Source organism: Dermacentor variabilis, unplaced genomic scaffold (assembly GCF_050947875.1).
Source record: "Dermacentor variabilis isolate Ectoservices unplaced genomic scaffold, ASM5094787v1 scaffold_16, whole genome shotgun sequence".
Classification (NCBI taxonomy): domain Eukaryota; kingdom Metazoa; phylum Arthropoda; class Arachnida; order Ixodida; family Ixodidae; genus Dermacentor; species Dermacentor variabilis.
In genome coordinates, this window is record NW_027460324.1 from 1,579,772 (window position 1) to 1,607,027 (window position 27,256).

The 27,256-nt window shown below is 48.4% G+C and overlaps 1 protein-coding gene across 1 annotated transcript in view; it reads left to right on the forward strand.

Annotated features, from left to right (window-relative positions):
• Positions 1-26,842, forward strand: part of LOC142568093 (uncharacterized) — a 118,706-nt gene extending 91,864 nt beyond the window's left edge. Inside the window, exon 2 of the mRNA XM_075678184.1 lies at positions 26,614-26,842. Coding sequence (XP_075534299.1) covers positions 26,614-26,842 — 229 coding nt within the window. The remainder of the gene's footprint in view (positions 1-26,613) is intronic.
• Positions 26,843-27,256: the final 414 nt, after the last annotated feature.

Below are 27,256 nucleotides of genomic sequence, written 5' to 3' on the forward strand. Positions count from 1 at the left end.
GGGAGAAATTTCGATCTCTGTCTAGTATCTCATGGGCTGAATTGTCTTCGTTAGGAATTGATGCTGCAGTCGAATTCTTTACAGCATTCATAATAGATGTCACATCTAAATGCATATCCGAAGTGAGTGGTCTGGCATGCAAACGACGTGTGCCGTGGTGCAACAGCGAATGTAGGATCGCCCGTAAGAATCAGAACAAGGCGTGGGGGTTGCGACGCGCTTCTCCCACTGCAGAGAATCTTATGAACTTTAAAAAAATAAAGTCCCAAGGCAGGCGAACCCGCCGACAGGCCAGAAGAGAAAGCTGGCACAAGTTTTTATCAAGTATTAACTCGTTTAGGGATGAGGCCAAAGCCTGGAACAGAGTAAATAGGATTAGAGGGCGGCAAACACATTCACTCCCCCTGGTAAACACACAGGGAGATACACTGCAAGACCAGGCCGACTCACTTGGGGAATATTTTGAGAGCGTGTCAAGTCCAACAAATTATACACAATCCTTTCTCAAACACAAAGAAACAGAAGAACGTAAGCCATTACCAAGAAAAGGTCGAGAGAATGAGCCTTACAACCGTCCCTTTAGCATTGCCGAGCTAAGAGCTGCCTTGATCACATGCAAGAGCTCTGCACCAGGACCTGACAGAATTATGTACGACATAATTAAGAACGTACACACTGATACACAATTGACTTTACTTGCACTTTTTAACACTATTTTGGCTGCTGGATATCTTCCACTTGCATGGAGAGAAGCGATTGTGATTCCCATTCTGAAGCAAGGTAAATATCCTTCGTTGGCGTCAAGTTGCCGCCCGATAGCCCTCACAAGTTGCATTTGTAAGCTGTTTGAGAAAATGGTTAATCGGCGACTCATACATTTCCTGGAATTAAACCAAATGCTTGATCCCTTTCAGTGTGGCTTCAGGGAAGGGCGGTCTACAATTGATCACCTTGTGCGCATTGAGGGAAACATTCGCGACGCCTTTCTACATAAGCAATATTTCCTATCCGTGTTCCTCGATATGGAGAAGGCATACGACACAGCGTGGCGCTACGGAATCTTGAGAGACTTGTCGGGAATGGGCATCCGTGGCAATATGCTCGCCCTAATAGAAAGCTATTTGTCCAACCGTACCTTCCGAGTAAAAGTCGGTAATGCACTGTCACGCCCTTTTACGCAGGAAACTGGTGTACCCCAGGGAGGTGTGCTCAGCTGCACTCTTTATTGTTAAGATGAACACACTACGTGCTTCACTGCCACCGGCCATTTTTTATTCCGTATACGTCGACGATATACAAATAGGCTTTAAATCCTGCAACCTCGCAGTATGCGAGAGACAGGTACAGCAGGGCCTGAACAAGGTTTGCAAGTGGGCTGACGAAAACGGATTTAAGATCAACCCCCACAAAAGCTCTTGTGTTCTTTTTACTAGAAAGAGAGGCCTGGCTCCAGATCCTTGTGTTCAACTGAGTGGACATCAAATACCTATCAACAAAGAACACAAATTTTTAGGTATTATACTTGACTCCAAGCTCACTTTTATACAGCACATTAAATATCTTAAAGAAAAATGCCTAAGGACAATGAACTTGCTTAAAGTTCTATCCCACTCAACATGGGGTAGCGACAGGAAGTGTCTGATGAATGTTTATAAGAGCCTAATTCGATCACGATTGGACTATGGTGCCGTCGTATATAACTCTGCCGCTCCGAGCGCACTAAAGATCCTAGATCCTATCCACCATCTAGGTATCCGCTTAGCCACTGGTGCTTTCAGAACAAGCCCGATTGAAAGCTTATACGCGGAATCAAATGAATGGTCGCTCCATCTACAGAGAACTTACATCAGCCTTACATATTTCCTAAAAATACACTCCAATCATCAACATCCATGTTTTAACACTGTTAACGATATGACCTGCACTACACTCTTCCATAATCGTCCTTCTGTAAGAAAGCCTTTCTCGCTTCGAGTGAGGGAGCTTAGTGATGAGATACATGTCCCACTCCCCGAGCTTCGCCTAATGCATCCAGCCAAGCTGCTACCTCCTTGGGAATGGCAGCTGATACAATGCGACACATCTTTCATTCAAGTTACAAAGCACGCTCCTGAGGCCGAAATCAGAATGCATTTCCTAGAACTCCAGCACAAGCATTCCTGTGCAGAGTTCTACACAGACGCTTCGACGTCAAATGTCGGGGTATCCTATGCAGCCGTCGGCCCATCCTTCTCGGAATCCGACGTACTGCATCCGGAAACAAGCATATTTACGGCTGAGGCCTACGCATTACTCTCTGCTGTGAAGCATATAAGAAAATCAAAACTTCCAAAAGCAGCGATCTATACAGACTCCCTAAGCGTCGTGAATGCCTTGATGTCAGTCTATACACACAAAAATCCTGTACTTAGTGAACTCTACACCGTCTTGTGTAAAGCGTACATATCTAACCAGCGTATCATTATATGCTGGGTGCCTGGCCACAGGAGCATTGAGGGTAACGTTCTGGCGGACGAGCTGGCCACGTCAATCGCATCGCAAACTGTAAACCCTACCGCTGCGGTGCCTGTCACAGATCTGAGGCCTTTCTTGCGAAGGAGATTGCGGGACCACTGGCAACGCATGTGGGACGCGGAAACGAATAATAAGCTCCACCTGATAAAACCACAGTTAGGATTCTGGCCCTCTACTACAAAATCGTGCCGAACAGATGTCCTATTGTGTCGTCTCAGAATAGGACACACGTTTGGCACCCATAATTTTCTACTCACCGGAAGTGAGCCTCCAACTTGTGGTAGATGCGGGGAGAGGCTGACCGTACTCCACGTCCTCCTGGAGTGTCGGGAAGCCGAATCTGAGAGAAAGAGACATTTTTCATTAGCATACCGACAGCACATTCCTCTTCATCCTGCAATGCTTCTTGGTCCAGAGCCGCTTTTTAATGCAGACACAGTATTAGGTTTCATCAGAGATGTAGTCTTAGATGTTATTAGCCCCATGCATTCGTAGCGCCTCCTCTCTCCAGAGGATGCCGCTGCGATAATTGTCTTGCATAGCACATGCCTCCAGGCCCTTGTGTTTCAAGAGCCCTAAGGAGGCAGTAGTGCTCTATCATTTCTTATAATCTGCTATATTTTACCTATCGTATAATTCTCTTTAAATGCATCTAAATGTTCATAGTACAAGTCATACGTCATCGCCATAATTTTATTATGTAGATTTTGCGCACTTTAGTGCGTATATTTTAAGGCCCCTTTACAGCCACGTCGCACCAACTTCATAGTAATCATAAGTACATTGCAAACCCATTAGCACAGACATGGCGCTCTTTGGCCATACCTGGCCCTTGCGCCAAAAAACCCCATACATCATCATCATCATCATCATTCCCTCTATGTGTTATAGTGAGAAACTCTATGCCTCATGCATCATCATCATCATCGTCGTCGTCGTCGGCGTCATCATCATCATCATCATCAATGATTATTTCCTTAAGGGCCCCTTCAGGGAGATTACATAAGGGAGGGAGACAGCGATGGGAAAGTGCCATACATCAGCTAAAAAAACAAAGGTAACAGAAAAATAAATAAGAAACTGTATAGAAAACATCAGGTATAAACAATAGGGAAAATATCTCAAGCGGAGTCGCAATAAATTAAAAGAAAACTGTACACGTAAATATGAACAACGCTAAACATAAGTGGCAAAAAACGCGGACACAAAACACACTTTACCTTAAGCAGTAGCCAGCCACTTTAATGAACATGGTCATATATTTGACAAAGCAAGGCTCTATATCCTACAAACAAATTTACGCTCCCCTCGCGAAAGGAAATATACGAAATCATACCTCATACACAAATTTAATTGCCTACACTCGACGGACGGAAATTAATTTGGCACGTGTCAACTTAGAATCTTTCAAAGCGGTAACTAAAATCTGAAATTCTCATATCATGAACCAAGAGACAAAAGACATTATGCAACCAGCTAACCTTAATTCTTAACCTAACCTATTTCTCTATTTCGAAAATTTTCTCCTGCCTACTACTCAGTTTAATGTACTCTTTCGTGTTTTTACGTTTATATCAACTGTAGGACCCCTTTTTCCCATGTACATTTGCCCCCGCCCGCTTCTGCGCACGTCACCCTCCTATTTGTTCTTTATTCTTTATTCATCAATTACCCCGCAGTGCCCAAAGGCGTTACATCTGGGGGGTTACAACAAGGAATAAAATACATCTTCATTGAAACAATGCACTTGCTTTTCAGTCAGCCTATTCCCTGTTTAATTGTTCGAACAAAAAATGAATTGGCATACATGTTCGTCTTGGCAGGGCACTCTAGGATTTTGCAACTATGATCAGTTCGTTTTGAAATGTAATAAGGTTTCTGTAGGTAAATTTCCCTATTAATTCCAGCTTTATTATAGGAAATCGAATATAGAAATTTTAATCTCAGTTTATTGCGGCGGGCTGAGCTAGGGCAATGAAGGCTGAGCTAGGATTCCCATCCTAGCTCAGCCTTCACTGCAGTGCAGCTCCCCCTCCTTCCGTACCGCCACAAGACGAACCTGGCAGCACGGTTTTGTAGTTTTTCTAGAGCGGCAATGAAGGTTACCTCGTGGGCGTCCCACACAACACAGTCATATTCTAAGAGTGGTCGAACACAAGTTGTATATCCCATACGTCTTAAATTCGCATGGGAACATCCCAAGTTTCTCTGAATGAAATTCACAGCTTTACCAGCTTTGGCTATGATACTGTCTACCTAACGTTTCCACGAACATTCAGACGACAGTAGCACACCTAAATACATATACTTACTGCCTTGCTTCAATAGTACATTGTTCAGATGATATCGTAACTTAATTGGTTTCTTCTTTTTAGCAAATAAGAGATGTACCACTTTGTTATGTTCAAAGTATTTAGTACACCAATCATGAATAAGTGATAAGTCGTTCTGAAGTTCAATTGTATCGTTGTGATGGGCAATTTTTGTACATAACACAGTCATCCGCAAACAACCGCATAGAAGATTAAATTCCGGCAGAAATATCATTAATGTACATGAAAAATAATAGCGGATTCAGAACGGAGCCCTGTGGGACTCCTGGCGTAACATCTGCATATTCGGAGTATTTTCCATTCAGTATTACACATTGCCTTCTTTGGGAAAGGTAACATTCAATCCATTTAAAAACAGTTGCATCAATGTTTCGGGTATTAAGCTTAAACAATAAGAGTGAATGCGATACCGTGTCGAAGGCTTTCCGAAAATCCAGGAACACACCGTCCACCTGTCCTCCTGCATCTGCACTGGATATTACGTCATGATAAAACTCTACTAGTTCTGTTGTGCAAGATAGTCTCCTAAGAAATCCATGCTGCTCGTTAATTAGTACCTTACGCTTAGTTAAATGATTTAGTATTTGTTTATATAAGATATGTTCAAGTATTTTACACGGGATAGACGTAAGTGATATTGGCCTGTAGTTACCAACGTCTTTTTTAGACCCACCTTTATATATCGGAACAACGTGGGCAATTTTACAGTCATGTGGTAAAATACCTGTCGATAAAGATTTTTCAAAAATTAAATAAAGGTACATAGAAACTTGCACCGCGCAATGTTTGAGCACACGTGGGGAAATTCCATCGGGACCACTAGATTTACTCACATCAATATCCTTCAATAGTTTTTCAATTCCGTTAACACTGAGCCCAACAGGAAGCATAGGCGAAATATTCGTTGTAGGTGGATGAATATGACAGGTGTGGTTGGGTAAGAATACCGAACAAAAAGTCTTTTAGGCACGCAGCTTTATCCCAGTCTTCCATAATTACCTTACCATTATAATTTAACTCCTGTATTCCGAAGGAATCTGAACCACGCTATTTTAAGTATTTCCAAAACCTTTTAGGGTTTGATTTCATTTTGTTGCTCAGCTCGGTGGAGTAGTCATCTTTAGCTTTTCCTATTTTTAGATTATATTCGCGTGTAATCGTATGTAGTTTTGAAAAATGAGCAGCTGATTTTGCTTTTCTTGAGTGCTTTAAATGCCCTCATCCTTTTATTGATAAGTTTTAGTATATGTGTTGTTACCCATGGCTGTTTCCGCTTCTTAAGCCGTGAAGAATCAACATTGGGGATATGTACGCTTACCAGCTCGAGTAACATATTCTTAAAATTGTCCTACATATCATGTACATTACTCTCCTCAGATAAGCACTTGAAAACAGAAAAGAAATTACGAAGTTTCTCAGAAATTGCATCGAAGTCACCCTTGTCATAAAAGGAGACCCTTCTACTCGTAGACAACTTCGCGCGGTTTTTTTCTTTATGGATCCCGGCAACAGCAGCCAGATGGTCGCTAATTCCCGGAATGACAGTCACATTTCTTACGAAATCCGGCGAGTCACAAAACAGCAAGTCTAACACAGCGTCATTGTGAGTAGGATCGGTAACGTACTGCATAAGACCAAACGTGTCTACGATATTTTTCATCGCAAGGTTCATACGCCCGCCAGAACTTATACACGTATTATTGCACCAAGATAACCCAGGCAGATTAAAATCCCCCCCCCCCCAAGAAGTATCGTCTGAGCTGAAGCCTCGGTGAGAATTTCATATGATGGTTGCACTGTGCTCATATCTGAGCTGGGCGAGTGATAAACCACTCCAACAGTGAACGTGAAATTATCAGATAGGACTATCTCGCACCATACAGACTCGAGTGCATTGCACTTATAATCAATTGCTGAAGACTGCAATGAAGAATGAACAAGCAAAAAGACCCCCCCCCACCTGCAGTGGGCCTATCTTTGCGATAGACGGCGTAGTTTTCTGGAAACAGCTCACTATCAGCAATTGAAGGCTTTAACCAAGATTCGGTGCCAAAGACTATATAAGCGTCAGCACTTTCTATCAACCCAGACAGCTCGGCGCTTTTGTTAACTACGCTTCGGCAGTTCACTATCACAGCAACGAGTCGTCGACATTGGTACTTCTGCTTTATTCTGGTCTGCCACGGCCTACGCAATGGGATGACCTCTTCTTTGTCTTCATTCCACCTGAAAGCCCTGCCGTTGATAATCAGTTTGTCAAAATTCAGTTTCACTTTATTGTTCTTATCCTCTCTTTTTGCCTTAGCGTATGGATGGATACAACTTGTACGCCCGCCAAGGTTTAAGCGTATTCCCATAACTTCTTCCTAGTACTTCTTGTTTCAGGTGAGTAATCTTCGCCTACGCTGTACTGCGAATCCTTAAATTTTTTAGCATTAAAAAGCCGCTCAAAACTGTGGCCGATGAGGCGGCATACCCAGCATACAAAGGGAAGCCGAACTCCGCGCTGGACGAGCCTTTAAAGTCACTGAAATCCGCCACGCCCTACATGACCTCAATGGTAGGTCAGCGCTCGGCCCTGATCACATTAACAACAAGGCTCTCAGAAACGTAGAGGACGCATCGATGGAGTTTCTCACCGATGAGATAAGTCGGATTTGGGAGGAGGGAATTGTACCGGAAGAATGGAAGTTGGCGAAGGTCATACTAATCCCAAAGCCCGGTAAACCGCCGGGCTTGGACAACCTCCGCCCTATCTCACTGACGTCATGTGTGAGGAAGGTGGCCGAGCACACCATCCATAACAGAATGGCCGAGTATATCGAGACCAACGACCTTTTGCCTCACAACATGATAGGTTTCAGGCCAGGCCTCTCCACCCAGGACGCCATGAAGGTTATCAAGATCCAAATCCTGGAACGCTGCACTCGGGACACGAGAGCCATCCTTGGTTTGGGCCTAGAGAAGTCCTTTGATAACATCCGTCACGATTTCGTTCTCGACGCCATCTCCAAACTCGACCTAGGCTCGTCCTTCCATGCTTTCGTCAGGTCTTCCTTGCGCAAACGATGCGCCATCCTCAAGGCTGGAGATTTGTAATCGGAGAAAATGGAGCTGAGCAGAAGAGGCACCCCCCAGGGGTCAGTCATCTCACCGCTCCTCTTCAACATCGCAATGGTCGACCTCTCGAGATACCTAGGCAAGGCCCAAGGCATCAGTCACACGATCTATGCTGACGACATCACTGTCTGGTGTGCGGGTGGCAGGGACGGACAAGTCGAAGCCGCTCTCCAGGAAGCCGTTGCCACTACAGAGCGCTTCCTAACCGACACGGGACTCCGGTGTTCCCCAAGGAAATCGGAGCTGCTTCTCTACAGCCCAACTAGAAAGGGCCGCAAGCCACAGAACTGGAAACCCCCCACTGAAACTGACATTAATCTCTACACCAAGTGCGGAGAAACCATTCCCAAAGTCGCGTCCATTCGAATCTTGGGAATGACACTCGAAGAGGCGGGCCACGAATAGCATCACCATTCACAAACTAGCAAAGAGGACGGATAGCGTCATCGGTCTAATTAGGCGGATAGCTAACAGAAGGAGAGGCCTGAACGAAGAGAATCTGATAAGGCTAGTCCACGCTTTCTTGTTATGCCATTTCACGTACGTAGCGGCCATGCACGTCTGGAAGAGGGCCGAGCGAGACTAGCTAAATGCCATGATAAGGAGGGGGATCAAGAGCGTGCTCGGACTACCAAACTACACGCGCACCGACCGACTCCTGCAGTTGGGTATTCATAATACCCTGGAAGAAATTGCAGAAGCACAAGATAGGGCACAGATCCTCAGGCTCTCCTGCACCAGGGCAGGCAGACAACTCCTAATAGAGATGGGCGTCCCCCCGGCCACTGTCGAAGACGCCTACCAGGGCCTTCCGAAAGCAGAAACATAACATCATCATATCGCCCGCCCCTAGCAATATGCATCCCGAGCGCAACGTAGAAAGAAGGAAGGCCAGGGCGGTGGCGCTCCTACGCCACGCGACAGAACTCCCTGGCGGCAGCTGCTTCATTGACACAGCCCAGTATGGCAAGAGCAACAATTTCACGGTAGTGCCGATCAATCACGGGGGTTCGACCGTTAACGCCGCTTCGGTACGAAGCACGTCGTCGCGTGCGGCCGAGCAAGTGGCCATTGCCTTGGCCCTCCTGGACGACAAACATGCTAATACCTTCAGCGACTCCAGGGCAGCCATCCGCGCCTTCAGCGTTGGCGCTGTGTGGAAGGAAGCCTGTCACATCATCGATGGCAAAAGCATCGCCACCTATACCCTCACGCGGTTCCCCGCTCACATGGGATCCATCATGGGAAGCCCCACAAACCTCAACGAGCTGGCCCCCTCCAAGGGGCGAGGTCTCGTTTTCCGCGACCATGGAGAACTCCAACGCCAGCCCGCAGTGGTGGAGAGCAGAGATCAACCGACCACATACAAAGAAATTGCTCAGCACTTTTATCTCGGCAGGAGAGACTTTACCCTTCCACACAAGAAGTTAAATAGAGCGCACGCATTGACGCTGAAATTATTACAAACAGACTCGTATCCCAGCCCGGCTTTATACCACAAGCTTTATCCCGACACCTAGGCCACTAGTTCTTGCAGGCACTGCGATGAAATCGCTAGCCTAGACAATATGCTCTGGCGTTGCCCCTCGTTACGAGGCACAGAAGAAATCAATGAGGACAAGTGGCTCTTCACTATCAAGAGCCCCGATGCTGGGGCGCAACTATGGGCTTTCCAGAGGGCCCACGATGCGGCGGTCGGGCATGGCCTGACTGTCCCAACGTGGGAGCGGCCCGCAGCGCGCTGAGTCGCGTACCTCAGGACATTCATTAAAGTTTGCATCCATCCATCCATTAAGAAGCACTGCCTGACGCTCTTTGTACAAGGAAAATTTAACAATAATCGATCTGTTTTCTATTTTCTTTATAGCGTCCTAAGCGGTGTGCCCTTTCCAGAGACCCGAGTTCATTTCCAAGGCTCGTCTTGCAAATATTCTTTACCATAGCTTCGGATTCATCCCATGATTCTGAGGGTTTATCTTCAACACCATAAAAAACAAGATTTTTCCGGCGACTTCTATTCTCTAGATCTTTTGTTTTCTTCTTAAAATCTTTTACCTGGTCCATGAGATGCCGTATTATAGCTGCCTGTTCTGTAGCAATCATACTGATGTCCCTTATCTGGTTCTGAGTTCGGCTAAGATTATTTTTCACTTCCGTCAGCATGTTTTTATTCCTTTCGAACCTGGCTTCAATACCGTTTAACTTTGAAATTAAAGTTTCCTGCCCACTGTGCAAACATTGCAGCAGTTCCATCTCCGGCGTGTTAGTAGGCCCTGGATTTAGTTCAACGTCCCCCGCCAGTATTAATAACAAAATAAAGTAGAGCACTCTGTTGTAAAATAAACTGAATCCCTTCAGATGCAATCTGTGCATGCTGCATCCGCGATTTTTGTTACAAACGCTTGGCATCGTGGGAGGAGCCGGCAACGCACACACTAGCTTCTGCGATTCAGATGGATAGTAATGACTAACATGCCCCAGCAACAGCGGCATTGGCGCCATGTCGGCAAGTGGGCCGGCTCCAAATCCCACGAAGCCATCGTGCCGTGTCTATATAGCCTTTATCGGCATCACGTGGGGCCTGTTGGTCGAAGTCGATTGTTGGTCCTCGCTGATCCATCCACCGTTCGCACCACGCATGCTGCCAACGATATATGATGATTCATGCACACGGGTCGACGATAGCCGAGATATTGCAGACGTTATCCAGAGCTCGGACGAAAAAGGCCATGCCCCGTGTTCCGCTGCTTCGAGACGAACCGCTGAGACAAGGACCAAAGGTACCTTCACCAGCAACAGCGGCATTAGCGTCATGTCGGCAAGTGTGCCGGCGCCAAATCCCGGTTTCGGTTGTTCCGGTTTCGGTTCCCCACTCTCTTTTTTATATGTTTTTTGAAACACCCTCACCCATACATTCCGAAGTCCCAGATGTCAGTATGCCGTTTTCGGCGCCTCAGCCACACAGGGTATCGCCATTTCTGTATACTGCAGTAACGACACCTACGTTGAGTGACTGGGGCTTATGTCTCTTGAAAGACCATGCCGCCGCCTTCCAGTCACCATATACATTGCACTGCCGACTCCTTGTCGCCATCTTAGCTACTTCAAAATTATTCGACGCATTGCTGCTATGCTTCTCAAGTCACTCTTTCAACTCATGTTTTTTTTCTTTTTTGGTCTTTTGTCTTACTCGCGCACTGGTCGTCTGACCGGCTCTTCTGATGCCACAACAACACGACGCCAACGACGCCCCTGAGTGCTCCCTAACCTCTCGCTTCCCCAACGCCCTCCCATGCCCCCTTCTTTCTTTTTCTTGTTCTTTCTCTTTTTTTTCGTCTTGGTGTCCCCCTGTTCTTTCCCTTTTCTTTGTTTTCTTTTCTGACCGCCTTCCCATTCTTCCACTCTTGTCCCCTCGTCTTGGGAACGAAGCTCACAGACGCCAGGCGACAGCGCTCATTACCTCTGAAGTCTCTCCCTTTATAACCAACCGCCACCGACAACACCCGCACGCGACCTCACTGCACTAACCCTTTAAAGCTAACATCCCGAGGATAACGAGTAGTTCTACAGAGATTTATACAGTACCAGTGGCACCCACGACAATAATGGATGATGGAATAGTCTAGAGGAATTTGACATCCCACAAGTAACGCCGGAAGAAGGAAAGAAAGCCTTCGGAGCTATGCAAAGGGGTAAGGCGGCTGGAGAGGATCAGGAAACAGCAGATTTGTTGAAGGATGGTGGGCAGATTGTTCTAGAAAAACTGGCCGCCCTTTATACGGAATGCCTCATGAGCTCAAGAGTACCGGAATCTTGGAATAACGCCAACATAATCTTAATCCATAAGAAAGGAAACGCCAAAGACTTGAAAACTTATAGACTGATCAGCCTGCTGTCCGTTGCCTACAAAGTATTTACTAAGGTAATCGCAAATAGAATCAAAAGCACCTTAGACTTCCACCAACCAAAGGACCAGGCAGGATTTCATAAAGGCTACTCAACAATACACCATATTCACACTATCAATCAGGTGATAGAGAAATGTGCGGAATATAACCAACCCTTATGTATAGCTTTCATTGATTACGAGAAAGCGTTTGATTCAGTCGAAGCCTAGGCAGTCATGCAGGCATTACGGAATCAGGGTGTAAACGAGCCATATGTAAAAACACTGAAAGATATTGTCACGGCTCACTTGAGACAAGAGCGGAGAGCGGTATTTATTCTAGACAATTAGAACAAGCGTTCAGTCTAGACTTCTTCTTCTCTATCCCCCTCGCTTGCACACGCCAGCTCGTCGTCTTCGTCGTCAGCGTGGTTGGGCACAGATGGCGTCGCGCATTTGCCCCCCTTCAGAGGAGCATCGTCCCGATGCTCGGCGAGTGGCACCTTGTGTCTAGCCGACCAGCCGAGTGTCCATGTCATTCAGCAAAATAAGGTTTCATGCGCACCACGTGCACAGTCTCAGGCAGGTCCTGACGGCGCCTGGAGCAGGATTAGCTGTCAGGAACGACTTCATAGTTGACGTCGCTAAGGCGTCGTAGAACCTTGTACGGTCCGGAGTATCGGCGCAAAAGTTTCTCCGCGAGGCCTCGGCGGCGTACTGGAGCCAAAATCCAGACTCTATGGCCGGGCTTGCAGACGACGCATCGATGGCGTTGATTGTAACGTCGCGCATCACGGTCTTGCTGGCAAGTTATGCGAATGCGCGCAAGCTGTCTTGTTTCTTCGGCGCGCTCTGTAAAATCTGCGGCGTCAGTCGCGGAATCGCTGGAATCATGAGGAAGCATAGCATCCAGCATTGTAGCCACTTCTCGACCGTGGAGGAGACTGAATGGCGTCATTCTTGTTGTTTCTTGCCGAGCCGTATTATAAGCAAACGTTACGTAGGGTAATATTTGGTCCCAGTTCTTGTGTTCCACATCGACATACATGCACAGCATGTCTGCGAAAGTCTTGTTGAGGCCCTCCGTAAGTCAATTGCTTTGCGGGTGATAAGCTGTCGCCCTTCTGTGTGCCGTGCCACTGAGGGTGAGTACAGTTCGCAAAAGTTCAACCGTGAACGTGGTTCCCCTGTCGGTTACGATGACCGCTGGAGCACCGTGCCTCAGGACGACGTTTCAATGAAGAACAGTGCAGCTTCGGCTGCTGTGCTGCTCGGAAGTGCCTTGGTTTCTGCATAACGCGTAAGGTAATCTGTCGCAACTGATTCCCTTATTTCCGGCAGTTGATATTGGGAATGGGCACAAAAGGTCCATCCCAATTTGTGCAAACTGCCTTTCCGGCATTTGAACGGGATGTGATAGTCCGGTAGGTTTCGTAGGTGGCACTTTTCGTCGCTGACAGTCAAGGCACGTTCGAACGTAGTGCTTCACCTGTGTTGCGAGCTATGGCCAGTAGTACTTCTCTTTGATCCGTGCTAATGTTCTTGTGTAGCCTAGGTGGCCCGAGGTAGCTTCATCGTGACGGGCCAGCAAGATTTCACTGTGGAGAGTTGTAGGACGACCAGTAGATATCTCTTCCCTGAAGAGAAGTTCCTCCTAAAAAGAACACTGTTGCGTATGCAGAATGATGACAAGTTCCTTGAGAACAATCTGGGCTTGTTTTTGCTGCGGCCTTCTAAGAAATCACTTAGTGAAGCGAGCTCTTGGTCCTCTTGCTGTTGTTGAGAGATGGTGGCCGAACCAACAACCCCGAAAAAGCCAGCGTATTCGTCATCATCTCGGCCTGACGACTCAATCGGCGAACTGGAAAGGCAGTCAGCGTCTAAGTGCTGCCTTCCCGATTTATAGACCACTGTCATGTCGTACTCTTGAAGCCGTAGGCTCCAGCGTGCCAAAGGTGCAGATGGATCTTTCATGTTGGTCAACCAACAGAGAGAATGGTGGTCACTTATGACTTGAAATGGGCGGCCGTATATGTATGGGCGGAACATGGTAACGGCCCATACTACAGCCAAGCATTCCTTCTCTGAGGTGAAGTAGTTCGACTCGGCACGTGACAGTGTTCTACTCACGCAAGCGATGACTCGCTCAGCGCCGTCTTAACGCTGAACTAGGATGGCGCCTAGACCCACGTTGCTGGAGTCGGTGTGGATCATTGTCTGCGCATCCACGTGAAAGTGGTCAAGAAGAGGCGGATTTTGTAGGCGGTGCCGCAACTCGTGAAATGCCGCCTCCTGCTCCTCGCCCCCACACAAACGTGATATCTTCTCTGGTTAGGCAGGTGAGCTGTGAGGCGATGCGCGCAAAACCCGCAATAAATCGCCGGTAATATGCGCATAGGCCCAGGAAGCGTCTGACTGCCTTCTTGTCCGTAGGCCTTGAAAACTTTGCGACGGCTGCGATTTTCTCAGGATCAGGTCTGACACCTGTGTGACTTACAACGTGGCCCAAAAACTGTAGTTCTTCGTAGCCAAAGTGGCACTTTTCAGGTTTTAAGGTAAGCCCAGCGGACCGTATGGCTTGAAGAACTGACCGTAGCCGACTGAGATGTTCATCAAATGTGGCCGAATAAACAATCACATCGTCTAGGTATGGGGGATACTACACAAGTCTTCCACTTAAGGTCTGAGTGAACAGTATCTATTAGCCTTTGGAACGCGGCTGAGGCGGAGCACAAACCTAAAGGGAGAACCTTGAATTCACAGAGCCCATCAGGCGTCACAAACGCAGTCTTTCCGCTCATCCCGCTCATCGATCGCTATTTGCCAGTATCCACTCTTTAAGTCCATCGATGAGAAGTAACGTGCATGTGGTAGCCTGTCGAGGGAATCGTCGATGCGTGGTAAGGGATACACATCTTTTTTCGTAACTCGATTGAGCTTGCGATAATCGATAAAAAACCTCAGGCTGCCATCTTTCTTCTTAACGAGTACCACGGGCGATGCCCAAGGCCTTTTCGACGGCTGGATGACATCATTTTCTAGCATTTTCTTGACTTACTGCTGTATTGCTTCACGCTCTTTCTCAGCCACGCGATACGGATACTGTCGGATGGGTATTGCTGTTTCCTCCGTAATGATGCGGCGTTTCGTCAGTGGTGTTTGGCGCACTCGGGATGTTGTAGAGAAGCAGTTCTTAAAATGGTCAATCAGTTCTCTGAGCCTTTGTTTCTGTTGCGGCGCTAAACCTGGGTCAACATTGACGACGGGTGTATGTGGCAGCGTATCCGTGATTGATTCCTCTTTTACAGCAAAGCGGTGTTGGACGTGGTCAATTTCGTCAAACTATGCCACATCGGTGTCTTTACTGATGTGCCGACGTTCATGGGTAAAATTTGTCAGTAGTACCTCTGTGCGACCGCTGATTAGGTTGACGATACCCCGAGCGATGGCAACACCTTGATGGAGCAGAAGTGCAGTTAGTTGGTCGGCTACACCGTCCTTGCTAAACTGTTCTCCGCAACTTACGGAGACAAGACTGCATGATAGTGGTGGTATGCAGACGTCGTCGCCGGCGACACGTAACGATGTACGTCGGTGCTATTCGTCTTGGCTTGTGTCTGTACTAGTTGACAAGGTAATCTCGTCGTCCCGTATGTTAACCACGGCGCCGTACTCTCGCAAGAAGTCCATTCCAAGGATGAGTGATCTGCAGCACTCTTAAAATCATAAAAGCGGCGACAAAAGCTGCATTTCCTATCTGGAGCCGTACAGTACATTTTCCTGTAGGTACCATTATCTGGCGCCCGGCATTTCGAATATAAGGGCCCGTCCATTGCATTTTGACTTTCTTAAGCCGGTCTGCCAACTGCCCATTCATTATCGAAAAGTCTGCGCCAGTATCAACTAAAGCTGTCGCGTCGTGCCCATCAATCGTTAAGAGTAAGTCGGCACTTACAAATTCATCGGCGTCCCGTTTCTCCCGGTGGCTCTGCTCGTTTCCCAGTAATAATGGGGGATTTTCGGCGATTCCACGACTTGCAACCTTCCCCCCAGAGGTCGCTGATTTCAGTTTCCCTGCCGTGGGTTTGTAGAGCGGCCTCGTACCACGCCGGCGAAACTGCGACGGTTCGGCGAAGACTAACGTAATGGAGACGACGAGCGCGACCGAAGATTAGCTGAGCTGCCTTGTTCCCGAGTGACACTGTCGTCGAAGCGTGGATGTCTCTCTGGAAACTGGCGCGGAGTGGCAGGTGACATTTCCTGGATACCACCCTGCCGATGAGGGCAAAAACGATAAATGTGCCCTGGTTCCCCACAGTGAAAACACAATGGTCGGCGATTAGCAGTGCGCCATACGTCGGTCCTGCAAAACTGGGGTAACCTGAAATGCTCCCTCTGTATCCAGGCAGCAATAGGTGGCCGCTGGTGGTACTGGTCCACCGGCACGTAGAAAGCGGGCGACGGGCAGCGTCTGCGCAGCTATATGCGCGTGGCTCGAAGCGCTGCTCGGGACACGGTTCAGGGAGTGGCTCTGGAGATGCTAATGCTTGCCGCATTTCTTGGCAAACAACTTCAGCGACAGAAGTAACTGTAAACTACTTCGCTGTCACAGTTTGCTTCGCAATCTCCTCGCGCACAATGTCTCTTATCAGTTGACGTAGTGGGGTCTGGTCTGTCACTGTGAGTACTGCGGCTCCTGCAGGCGCATCGTTAGTGAGGCGTTCGTATTGCCGACAACGCTGCTGGAGCGCCCGCTCGATTGCTGTGGCTTCCTTAATATATTCTTCCACTGTTGTAGGCGGGTTACGCACGAGACCAGCGAATAGCTGTTCTTTGACGCCGCGCATGAGATGGCTCAGCTTCTCCGAATCGGGCATGTTGGGATCCGCGCGGCGAAACACACGAGACATGTCCTCGGCAAACATGGAGACACTTTCGTTGGGCTTCTGAATGCACAACTCGACAAGGCGTTGTGCATTATCTCGGCGATCAGTGCTTCCGGAGGTGTCAAGTAGCCGACGGCAAAATTCGTCCCACGTTGTCAAATGTGCCTCGCGGTTCTGGAACCACGCCCTTGCGCTACCTTCAAGAGCGAAGTACACATTGGAAAGCTTCTGGTCCGCGACGCGACGTGAATGCCGCGACGCCACTGACTGACCTTAGCTACTCGTTCGTTTTGGTCCAGCCAGTCTTCGGCGTCTTCCTACGTGTCACCGTGGAAGCTTGTGGGGACTAGATTGTTTTGGACAGTCACCTGTGTTGGACTTGCAAGAGCCATTTCCTGAGTCGGTGAGGTCGCTGACGAAGTTCGTTGTAAGAGACCGAATTCCGGGCACAGAGCTTGTAGGCGGCGGTTTGCGCGGTGCACAGGTGTCTCGACGCGGGGATAATGTCTTGAAGGGCTGGATGCAGGGCTACTCGCAGGAGTCGTCCCTATCATTAGGCAATGATGCGATACCCAGCACCTCCAACAGTGTCCCGGCTCACTTGATGCAAGAGCGGAGAGCGCTATTTAATCTAGACAATTAGAACAAGCGTTCAGTCTAGGCTTCTTCTCTAGCACCCTCGCTTGCACACACAAGGTCATCGTCTTCGTCGTCAGCGTGGTTGGGCACAGATGGCGTCGCGGCAATATATATAGCGGCTCCACGGCTACCGTAGTCCTCCATAATGAAAACAACAAAATCCCAATAAATAAGGGCGTCAGGCAGGGAGATGCGATCTCTCCGACGCTATTCACAGCGGGTTTACAGGAGGTATTCAGAGACCTGGATCGGGAAAAATTAGGGATAAGAGTTAACTTGCCATTCACTGTTGATATAGGCTTGCTTAGTAACTCAGGGGACCAATTGCAATGCATGCTCACTGACCTGCACAGGCAAGGCAGAAGGGTGGGTCTAAAAAGTAATCTGCAGAAAACTAAAGTAATGCTTAACAATCTCGGAAGAGAACAGCAGTTTACGATACGTAGCGAAGCACTGGAAGTGGTAAGGGAATAGATCTACTTAAGGCAGGTAGTGACCGCGGATCCGGATCATGAGACTGAAATAATCAGAATAAGAATGAGCTGGGGTGTTTTTGGCAGACATTCTCAGATAATGAACAGGAGGTTACCATTATCCCTCAAAAGAAAAGTGTATAACGGCTGTGTTTTACCAGTACTCACCTACGGGGCAGAAACCTGGAGGCTTTCGAAAAGGGTTCTACTTAAATTGCGGAAGAAGAAATTGCGGAAGAAGAAGAAGAGGCTATGGGAAGAAGAATGATGGGTGTAACATTAAGGAATAAGAAAAGAGCAGATTGGGTAGGGGAACGAACGCGAGTTGAGGACATCTCAGTTGAAATCAAGAAAAAGAAATGGGGCATGGGTAGGACATGTAATGAGGAGGGAAGATAACCGATGGTCATTGAGGGTTACGGACTGAATTCCAAGAGAAGGGAAACGTAGCAGGGGGCAGCAGAAAGTTAGGTGGGCGGATGAAATTAGGAGGTTTTCAGGGACAACATGGCCGCAATTAGCACATGACCGGGGTAGTTGGATAAGCATGGGAGATGCCTTTGCCTGCAGGGGGCGTAGCCAGGCTGATGATAATGATGATGATATGTCCTTATAAACATTATAGGACGTGATCTAACTCTTGTCGCTTCTCATTAACCTTATCAGGCTTGATCCGAGCCTGATCGGTGCTTAAATTGAAGATGAAATTGTCTGGTTTGCGTGCCGTAACACCGATCTAATTATAAGACACGCCACAATGGGGGACTCCGGGACTTCGGACGAAAATTTGGACCACCTGTCGTTCTCTAACGTGCACCTACATCTATGTCCGCGCGTGCTTTCGCATTTTGCCCCCATCGAAATGCGGCCGTCGTGGCCGGGATTAGATCCCGCGACCTCGTGCTTAGCAGCTCAACACCATAGTCACTAAGCAACCACAGCGGCTTTTATCAGTGCTCATTAACCTTATGAGAACTGCTCCGACCATTATAAGCCCTTATCACTCTTTATCACTTTATCCATCCGCTTCGAACCATTATCAACCGCGATGAGATCCATACAACCCCTCATCAATCGTTATCATCCTTATCAACTCACTGACTGCTTATCTGTGTGTGTTGCGCGTAATGAAGCGCTTGGGCCGTTAGAGATGGTTTGCATTTCGTTAGGTGAAGGAACACCCCAACGGAAGGCACATGCCGCGACCGCCCAAATGCATCAAGGACGTGGCGTGTTTGGTATTAAATTTTCGCTAAGGCGGTATTTTCCTGATGTCTACGATGCTCCAAGTTGGCTATACATGTCGCATTCGGTGATCGCGGCTTTTATTCCGCCATCACCAAATGTTTCAAAAATGCCTTGACAGAAACTGTTCTAGTTTGACGTTTGTTTTGTAGCGCCGGTACAACACATTCATATTCTCACGTAATAGTGACGGTGCACAAGGCAGAAAAACAGTGATTAACGAAACTAGCGTTTTATTGGGCTAACTTGCGCCCTCAAAAGCAGGTTACACTCAAAGAACAACGATAGCGGTGAACACATTCGGCGATCGTCGAAAATTTAATCAGCGGCTCAAGCGCGTTGGCTTTTATACATCCGTCATCGAATGTTCCAGAGTAATCGCTGGGACTCGCGTGTCTATGGGGATACTATGGGGATACGCGAAAACGTCGCCCAAAGGGTTCTTACTCGAGCGCACCGCAACGGCCTTGGGCTTACGGGCCATCAATCAGATAGGCAAACCGACGCGCACGGGTAACAGCGTCAACAGAGACACGGCGCCCGACCGTGCCTTTACAATTAACATCAGAGACGCACAATGGGTTTCCTTTGACAAAAACCTGGGAAGCGAACACGACATAATCCGAGTAGCGCACTCCACGCCCAACATACGGAGAACAATAGGAATGACTAAATTAACTGACTGGCCTCGTTATAGAGAAGTCCAGAGAGCGCTGGAGGAGTCGGATACAGCCCCGACCAACATTCGAGGATGGACTGAATTCCTTCGACGAGCACACGGGGACACCACTAAAGCCATTGAGCGTACAGCGGAGGTGCCGGTGATAGACTCTCACCTGGTCAGCTTATGGGAAGAGAGGCGGAAACTGGCCAAGAGGTGGAAAAGACAACGTCTAAACAAACACCTCAGATAACGCATCGCTCTCTTGGCAGAGCAAGCCCAAGGCCACGCCAACGAGCTCGCTAAGAACGAGTGGGCGACGTTCTGTGGAACCCTATCAGGAACTCTGGGAACGACCAATACGTGACGAATACTACGAAGCATGCTAGACCCGATGAGCACGCGTACTGAGAATAACAAGAAGCTCCAAATTATAGCAGACAACTTCGAAGGTACAGACCAAGATCTAGTCCATGCTCTTCAGAAAAAGTACATAGGACGCTCACCTGCCACGGGATTGTTGTACGCGAAGAAACAATACGCGGGAGGCGAACCCTAAATTAGACGAACAAATAACGTACGCGGAAGTGTATGAGGCGGCACAATCCGCAGTTAAAAACTCGGCACCGGGCCCAGACTCGATCACGAATGCAATGGTTCGAAACATGGATTCGGTAGCCCTAGCGAAAATAACAAAGATTTTCAATAGCGAGTGCTGGACCATGGGAGACTTGCCCCAAGAGTGGAAATTGGCTAAAATAATCATGATCCCCAAACCAAAAAAGAATCCCTCGATAGATACACTACGGCCGCTGTCGCTCACGTCCTGCCTGGGTAAGCTCTATGAAAGGGTTATCCATAGCAGATTGCAGCAATACCTGGAAGGGCGGAGCTGGTTCCCGGACTCCATGATAGGATTTCGCACGGATTTATCTTTCCAGGACGCGTTATCCTCCTACTTAGAGAGGAAATTCTAACTAATATACCGTACGGCGGCGAGAGACTAGTCCTAGTACTAGACCTCAAAGGAGACTTCGACATCGTCTCGCACTCCGCAATATTAGAGGAACTCGAACTCGCGGGTTGTGGTGAGCGCACATACAATTACTTAAGAGCGTTTCTTTCCAACCGCGACGCGAGCATCACTATTGGCCAAATCACTTCGGATTTATTTAAGATGCCTGAGAAAGGAACACCTCAAGGAGCTATATTATCTCCTCTTCTCTTCAGCATGGCGATGTGTCGCCTCGAGCGCGATCTGGATCGGATACCCGACCTTACACGCTCTACGCGGACGACATCACGCTGTGGACGAGCAGAGGTTCACTAGGGGATAAGGAATATACGCTCCAAAGCGCAGTATTAGCGGTGGAGAAATTTTCTACATGGAGTGGCCTGAAGTGCGCACCTGAAAAATCTGAGATCATCCGGATACACGCGAAAGGCTACAAATCCAGAGGATCGTATACCATGGTGGTTGAGGGGCAATCAGTCCGAGAGGTGCCCACGATGTGCGTCCTGGGTCTGTGGCTTCAGAGCGACGGGAGAGCACTACAGACACTCAAGACGCTCAAATCGACAGCCCACAACATAGCCCAAATGATACGTCGCGTGACGTATCGAAAAGTGGGAATGCGAGAAGACGATACCCTAAGGCTCGTACAGGCCTTAGTGGTCAGTCGAATCCCGTATGACTTACCGTACCAAATCCTGAACAGAGAGGAGGAAAAGCAGGCTAACACAATAATCCGAACCGCTTTCAAAGCTGCTCTGGGCCTGCCTAAGTGTACTTCAACGGAGCGCATGTTAGCTTTGGGATTGCACAATACTTTCGACGAACTGAGGCAGGCCACCCTGATGCGACAGAGGGAGCGCCTCAGCTTCACAAAAATTGGTAGGGCAATATTGGCTAGACGCAATATCCCACCATACCCCATTTATCTCACAGAGCAGGCCGTACCTCTACCTCCTTCGATGAGATCCAAAATTACAGTAGCCGCAATTGCAAAGTATATGCATCCCGAGTACAACAAAGAAAGACGCAAACCACGCGCACAACACATTCAATCAGCGTACTCTAATAACCATAAGTACAACACGTACAACACGGACGCAGCGGTGTATGCAGAAGCGACCGGGCAGCGCTACCAAAGGAGGTACGCCCTGGCAGTCGGGAACGCTATCAGCCAACAGCAAATTACCGCGTCAGCCACGGCGGGATCCCCCACCTCGGCTGAAATATTAGCAGTGGCGATCGCACTGGCTCACGCGGAGCGTTCGCAAAGGGACTCGGTCGTGGTCACGGACTCCCAGGAGACATGTCGCATGTTTCTCAAGGGGCACGTGACTGCGGCTAGCCTCGCGATAATCCCCAAATCCTTCAACCACCATCATCGCCTACTCTGGTGCCCGGGCCACGTGGGGGTACAGGGGAACGAAAAGGCTAACGCGTTAGCTCGAGGGTTCACTAACCGAGCGACGGCGTCCTCTTCTAACCCCAACAACCCGCACTATCCCTCACAAACTTCCCCAAATTTAAATGCCAAAGAGATCCTTGCTCATCAGCGCGGACAGACAGACAGACAAAGAACTTTAATAACAAGGTCCTGAGAAGCTTTGCCCTAGGGCAGAGCTGCGGGCCGCTCCCACGTGGGGACGGGTAGGCCGAGCCTAACCGCCGCATCGTGGGCTCTCTGGACCGCCCAAGTTTGACGTGCATACTCTGAGCTCCGGATGGCAGAGCTCCATTCTTGTTCTGTGATGCGATTGGGTCCCTGTAACGAGGGGCATCGCCAGAGCATGTGTGCCAAATTGCTAACAGCCCCACAGTCGGGGCAAGTACAGCTGAAAGCCTCTGGAGTGATTGTGTGGAAAAGGGCCAGGTTTGGATAGCACTGCGTCTGAAGCATGCGTAAAGTGGACGCCAGAGGTCTAGCCAGTTTGCAGTGAGGGTGAGGACAAGTCCTCCTACCCAGGTGATAGTGCGTAGTAATTTCGCTGAAAGTAGTAGTCCGCAGAAAATACCCATCGCCTCACCCACAACTTAGCGGGGAAGAGGCTACTGATTGGCGTAAAATATAGACCGGGGTATTCCCCGATTTAAAATTGCTAAACGCCATGTATCCCACTCGTTATAGGGCCAACTGTCCTTGGTGCGGAGACATACCTAGCCTAATACATATAACCTGGGAGTGTACTAAGCACCCTCATAGGCGAAATACCAGCAACACAATGGAGCAGTGGGAGGCACAGCTCACCCGCTCCGACCTGGCAGGACAAAGGTCCCTAATTAGCCAGGTGAGGCAGGCGGCAGAGGCCAGTGGGGCCCTGTACTTAGAGGCTCCAACCACCCCTCCTTCAAATATTTTCCATTACAACAAAGTTTCTATTTCTATTTCTACATAATTCGCGTCGTGCAATGAAATCAATTTACACAAGGTGCGGTGACAACAGACAGCGGATAAGACCATCGATAACTTTCGGGAAACTTGCGATACATGCAATCGCGTCCTGCACTGTGCGATAACATTTGTTAGGCGGTGAAAGACGGTCACCCGATAGAGATAAAGAAGTACACGTGTCAATGTGTTTTGGATATATTCACCTTGTGCAAGTGTGGCTGCTTTAGTTCATTATGGAGGAGCCGAACGATAGACGCACATGCCAAGCCACCTAGCTCGACAAGGTCTGTCTTTCGAGAAGAGGCTGCTCAAGTGGGTACTGTGGTTGCAACCACTGATCCGGTTCCTGAATGGATTTCAAATTTGGACGTTTGTGTTTGTTTACCTGAATTTTTGAGCTTTCGATCATTTGACTACGTAGCATGTATGCATCTGTTTGTGATGTGTCTAAATGTAATGCAACCTATTGTGACACTACACACACTGCCACGCAATAACAAAACAAAGAAGTAGGCGTTTAACCCAGTGGGTTAGACACTTGCCTTGTGAGAGTGGGCCCGTAGGTTCGAAACCCGCGAAAGCTTGTCCGTCTGAACTTCATATATATATATATATATATATATATATATATATATATATATATATATATATATATATATATATATATATATATATTCTTTGTGGAGTCAAAGAAATGTTGCAATCTTTTCGAAGACAAGTGCGCTTGCCGCAATGCTGGTTTTAGAGACATCTTCGGCCACGGTGGGCCCCTCACCAGGTCTGGCCATATTGAGCTGACAAGCGCAGCACATGCGGTACGCGATAACGATCGTATCTGCAAAGTCGTATCTGCATCGCTACGCGCCGCAGAAAAATCTGAAATTTCAAAACGAACGCTGTATTCCCTTCTCCTCGCGGCCGCTGCGCTCGAAGCCTGAGGATGACGCACACGTGCTAGTACGCTTACGCACACTTGTTCGCGCTGTCACGTCGTTCGTGGTGACACGTGACTTCGAGATTATTCCAGCCAACATCTGTTATTTGTGTATTATGTTGCTAGAATAGACGAAACAAATCTTAGAGAAATAATAAAACACAAAAACCAAATGTTTGCATGTTTTTGTTTTACTATGCATCGCACCAAGAGAGATGTACTTCCGTTCGGTCTGCTTGTTCCCACATCGTGCATTCGCGCGCGCAGACTCCAAAACTTAAATTTTCTTTCATGGTTATATTGCGCTCAGTTTTACAAACACGATACTAAGGAAGGACAGGACGTGGACGGACGAAGCGCAAACTACCAACTGTTTGATACTGTTAAAGAACGCGCTTATATACAAGGAGATATGGTGCGGGGGGGGGGGGGGGCTACATATAAAAAGATATGACAAGGTGACGACATGTGATTATAGTTTGGGTCAGGCATACATCCTTCACATGCACCCGTTCGCCCTGGCGAACTCGACCTCAGCTTTGATAAGCGCGATGGACGGAGTGCTTACGCACGTCTCTTTTTCTTTAGCTATCGCAAGCGCCTCCCATATTTCTCGCTCCGTTTTTGTTTTTGATGTTCCGATGACTGTGGTGCTTTCTATTAGCGGAGAGCATTTGCACTGTTTGCAATGTGCGGCCAAGTTTCTAGGTGCTGTCAGAAGCTGGCACGTGTATTTGTGCTCCCGTAACCTATCGTTTAGACAACGTCCAGTTTGCCCAATGTATACTTTCCCGCAGTCTAGTGGGATTTGGTAAACAACTGAAGTAGCGCATTCCACGTACTTTTTTGCGTGCTTAGTCTGACAGACCGTACCACTAGGGTTGGCCTCTTTGGATCCTGCGTTCACCTTCTTGCACATGCCTTTTAGTTTTTGCGGGGCGGAGAACAGAACTTGAACGTCATGGCGTTGGGCTGTCTTTTTTATCCGATGTGACAAGCCATGGATGTAAGGCAACACCACGCGTTTTTTCAATTTTTTCTGTGTTTTCTGCCTTTTCCTGTTGGCTCTGATTTCGGGCAACAAGTTTTCACAGATTTGCACCACCACATCGGCTTGTCACATTGGCTTGTCACATCGGATAAAAAAGACAGCCCAACGCCATGACGTTCAAGTTCTGTTCTCCGCCCCGCAAAAACTAAAAGGCATGTGCAAGAAGGTGAACGCAGGATCCAAAGAGGCCAACCCTAATGGTACGGTCTGTCAGACTAAGCACGCAAAAAAGTACGTGGAATGCGCTACTTCAGTTGTTTACCAAATCCCACTAGACTGCGGGAAAGTATACATTGGGCAAACTGGACGTTGTCTAAACGATAGGTTACGGGAGCACAAATACACGTGCCAGCTTCTGACAGCACCTAGCAACTTGGCCGCACATTGCAAACAGTGCAAATGCTCTCCGCTAATAGAAAGCACCACAGTCATCGGAACATCAAAAACAAAAACGGAGCGAGAAATATGGGAGGCGCTTGCGATAGCTAAAGAAAAAGAGACGTGCGTAAGCACTCCGTCCATCGCGCTTATCAAAGCTGAGGTCGAGTTCGCCAGGGCGAACGGGTGCATGTGAAGGATGTATGCCTGACCCAAACTATAATCACATGTCGTCACCTTGTCATATCTTTTTATATGTAGCCCCCCCCCCCCCCCCCGCACCATATCTCCTTGTATATAAGCGCGTTCTTTAACAGTATCAAACAGTTGGTAGTTTGCGCTTCGTCCGTCCACGTCCTGTCCTTCCTTAGTATCGTGTTTGTAAAACTGAGCGCAATATAACCATGAACGTTCACCAACTAGCCCCCTTCATTGCTTTATTAAATTTTCTGCCGTGTTGCCGCGCACGATCATGCTCTGTGGTCCGCTTGGGTGTGCCTCAGTATTCGTGTAGCACCGACGTATACCACTAGTCAAGTGTCCTCGTGCACAGCGCGCAAAATCGTGCCCTGCACGAAACGAGACAAACACAGCAGCTCGCGTGCGAGGACTTCAGCTGAAGTGTACGACGCCGCAAAAAAGGGAGTAGAAAAAAATGAAGGCGGTGCCCGTGTTGTATGCGTCACGCGATCCTCGAGGTCCGATATGGGAGAACGCCAGGAAGGAATTTCGATTGCAGAGGTTAGACGGGGCACGTGGAGAGAGTGTCTGGCTTGGTAGTCGAGCTCGCCTCATGAAAGCATGGGTTCGCGACACTGAAATATTTCCATCGGCCATTAATAAGGCGATTTAAAGAATTTTTGCGCCACAACGCTCCCTAGAGGACACGTAACAACTTCAAGCGTATAAGCAAAATTTGCTTTGGGGCCAGGTGAGGCGCCCTTTACAGATTTGGTCATACTGTGATCCATCTGCCGTCATTGTGCGGCTTCAGTACGCTTAGCAAGGCCGCCCCCAGGAAATGTCTGTGTGCATGTGGGCACTAACTTTGGGTAAGTCATTCTTAAAGATACTTTGCATTCCTCGTTGCAGGCGCGCTCTGGCGTACCGGTTTGGTGACGCGGGCCCACTGATGGACGACGAGGCGGGCGGGCTGGAAGCAGCGGGGTCGCCAGGCGGTGCGGTGGCGGCCGCCTCGCTGCCCCGCCGTCTACTGGCTGGCCGACCCGCGGTTCCCCGTCCAAGGCCTTGGTGCACAGAGAATATTCGCGCTGGCGGAGGCTTCGGGGTGGTGCGTATGCAGCTTGCCTTACCCGCCTAATAGCATTTATAGGCTGACCTGAAAACGCAGGCTTCCTTTCGGTGTCGCTCTCACGTCATGAAGTGTGGAAGCTTTAGCTTTGTGGTGGGCCATGACGGTAGGTACAGCGCTAGGCAGACAAGAAAGCTAGGATAGTTGGGTGAATGAATGCTATCCGCGACTCCTTTGAAACGGGCCTGTGGGTTTCGCCACCAGTTCTTGGTCTTCTTATTTTGCCTATCTTCTTTTTTCAAAGAACACACACACACAGAATTCCCAGCGTCAAACATTCTCAATTACCGTTGGGAACATTGTATCTGTACGCATCAGATGTCTGTGGTCTCCATAGATTTCTGCCACAAAACCTCCAATCGCCTGTTACTATTCTCTATTGCGGATATGTTTACATCCCCCTGGTATCCCTGAACCTAATGC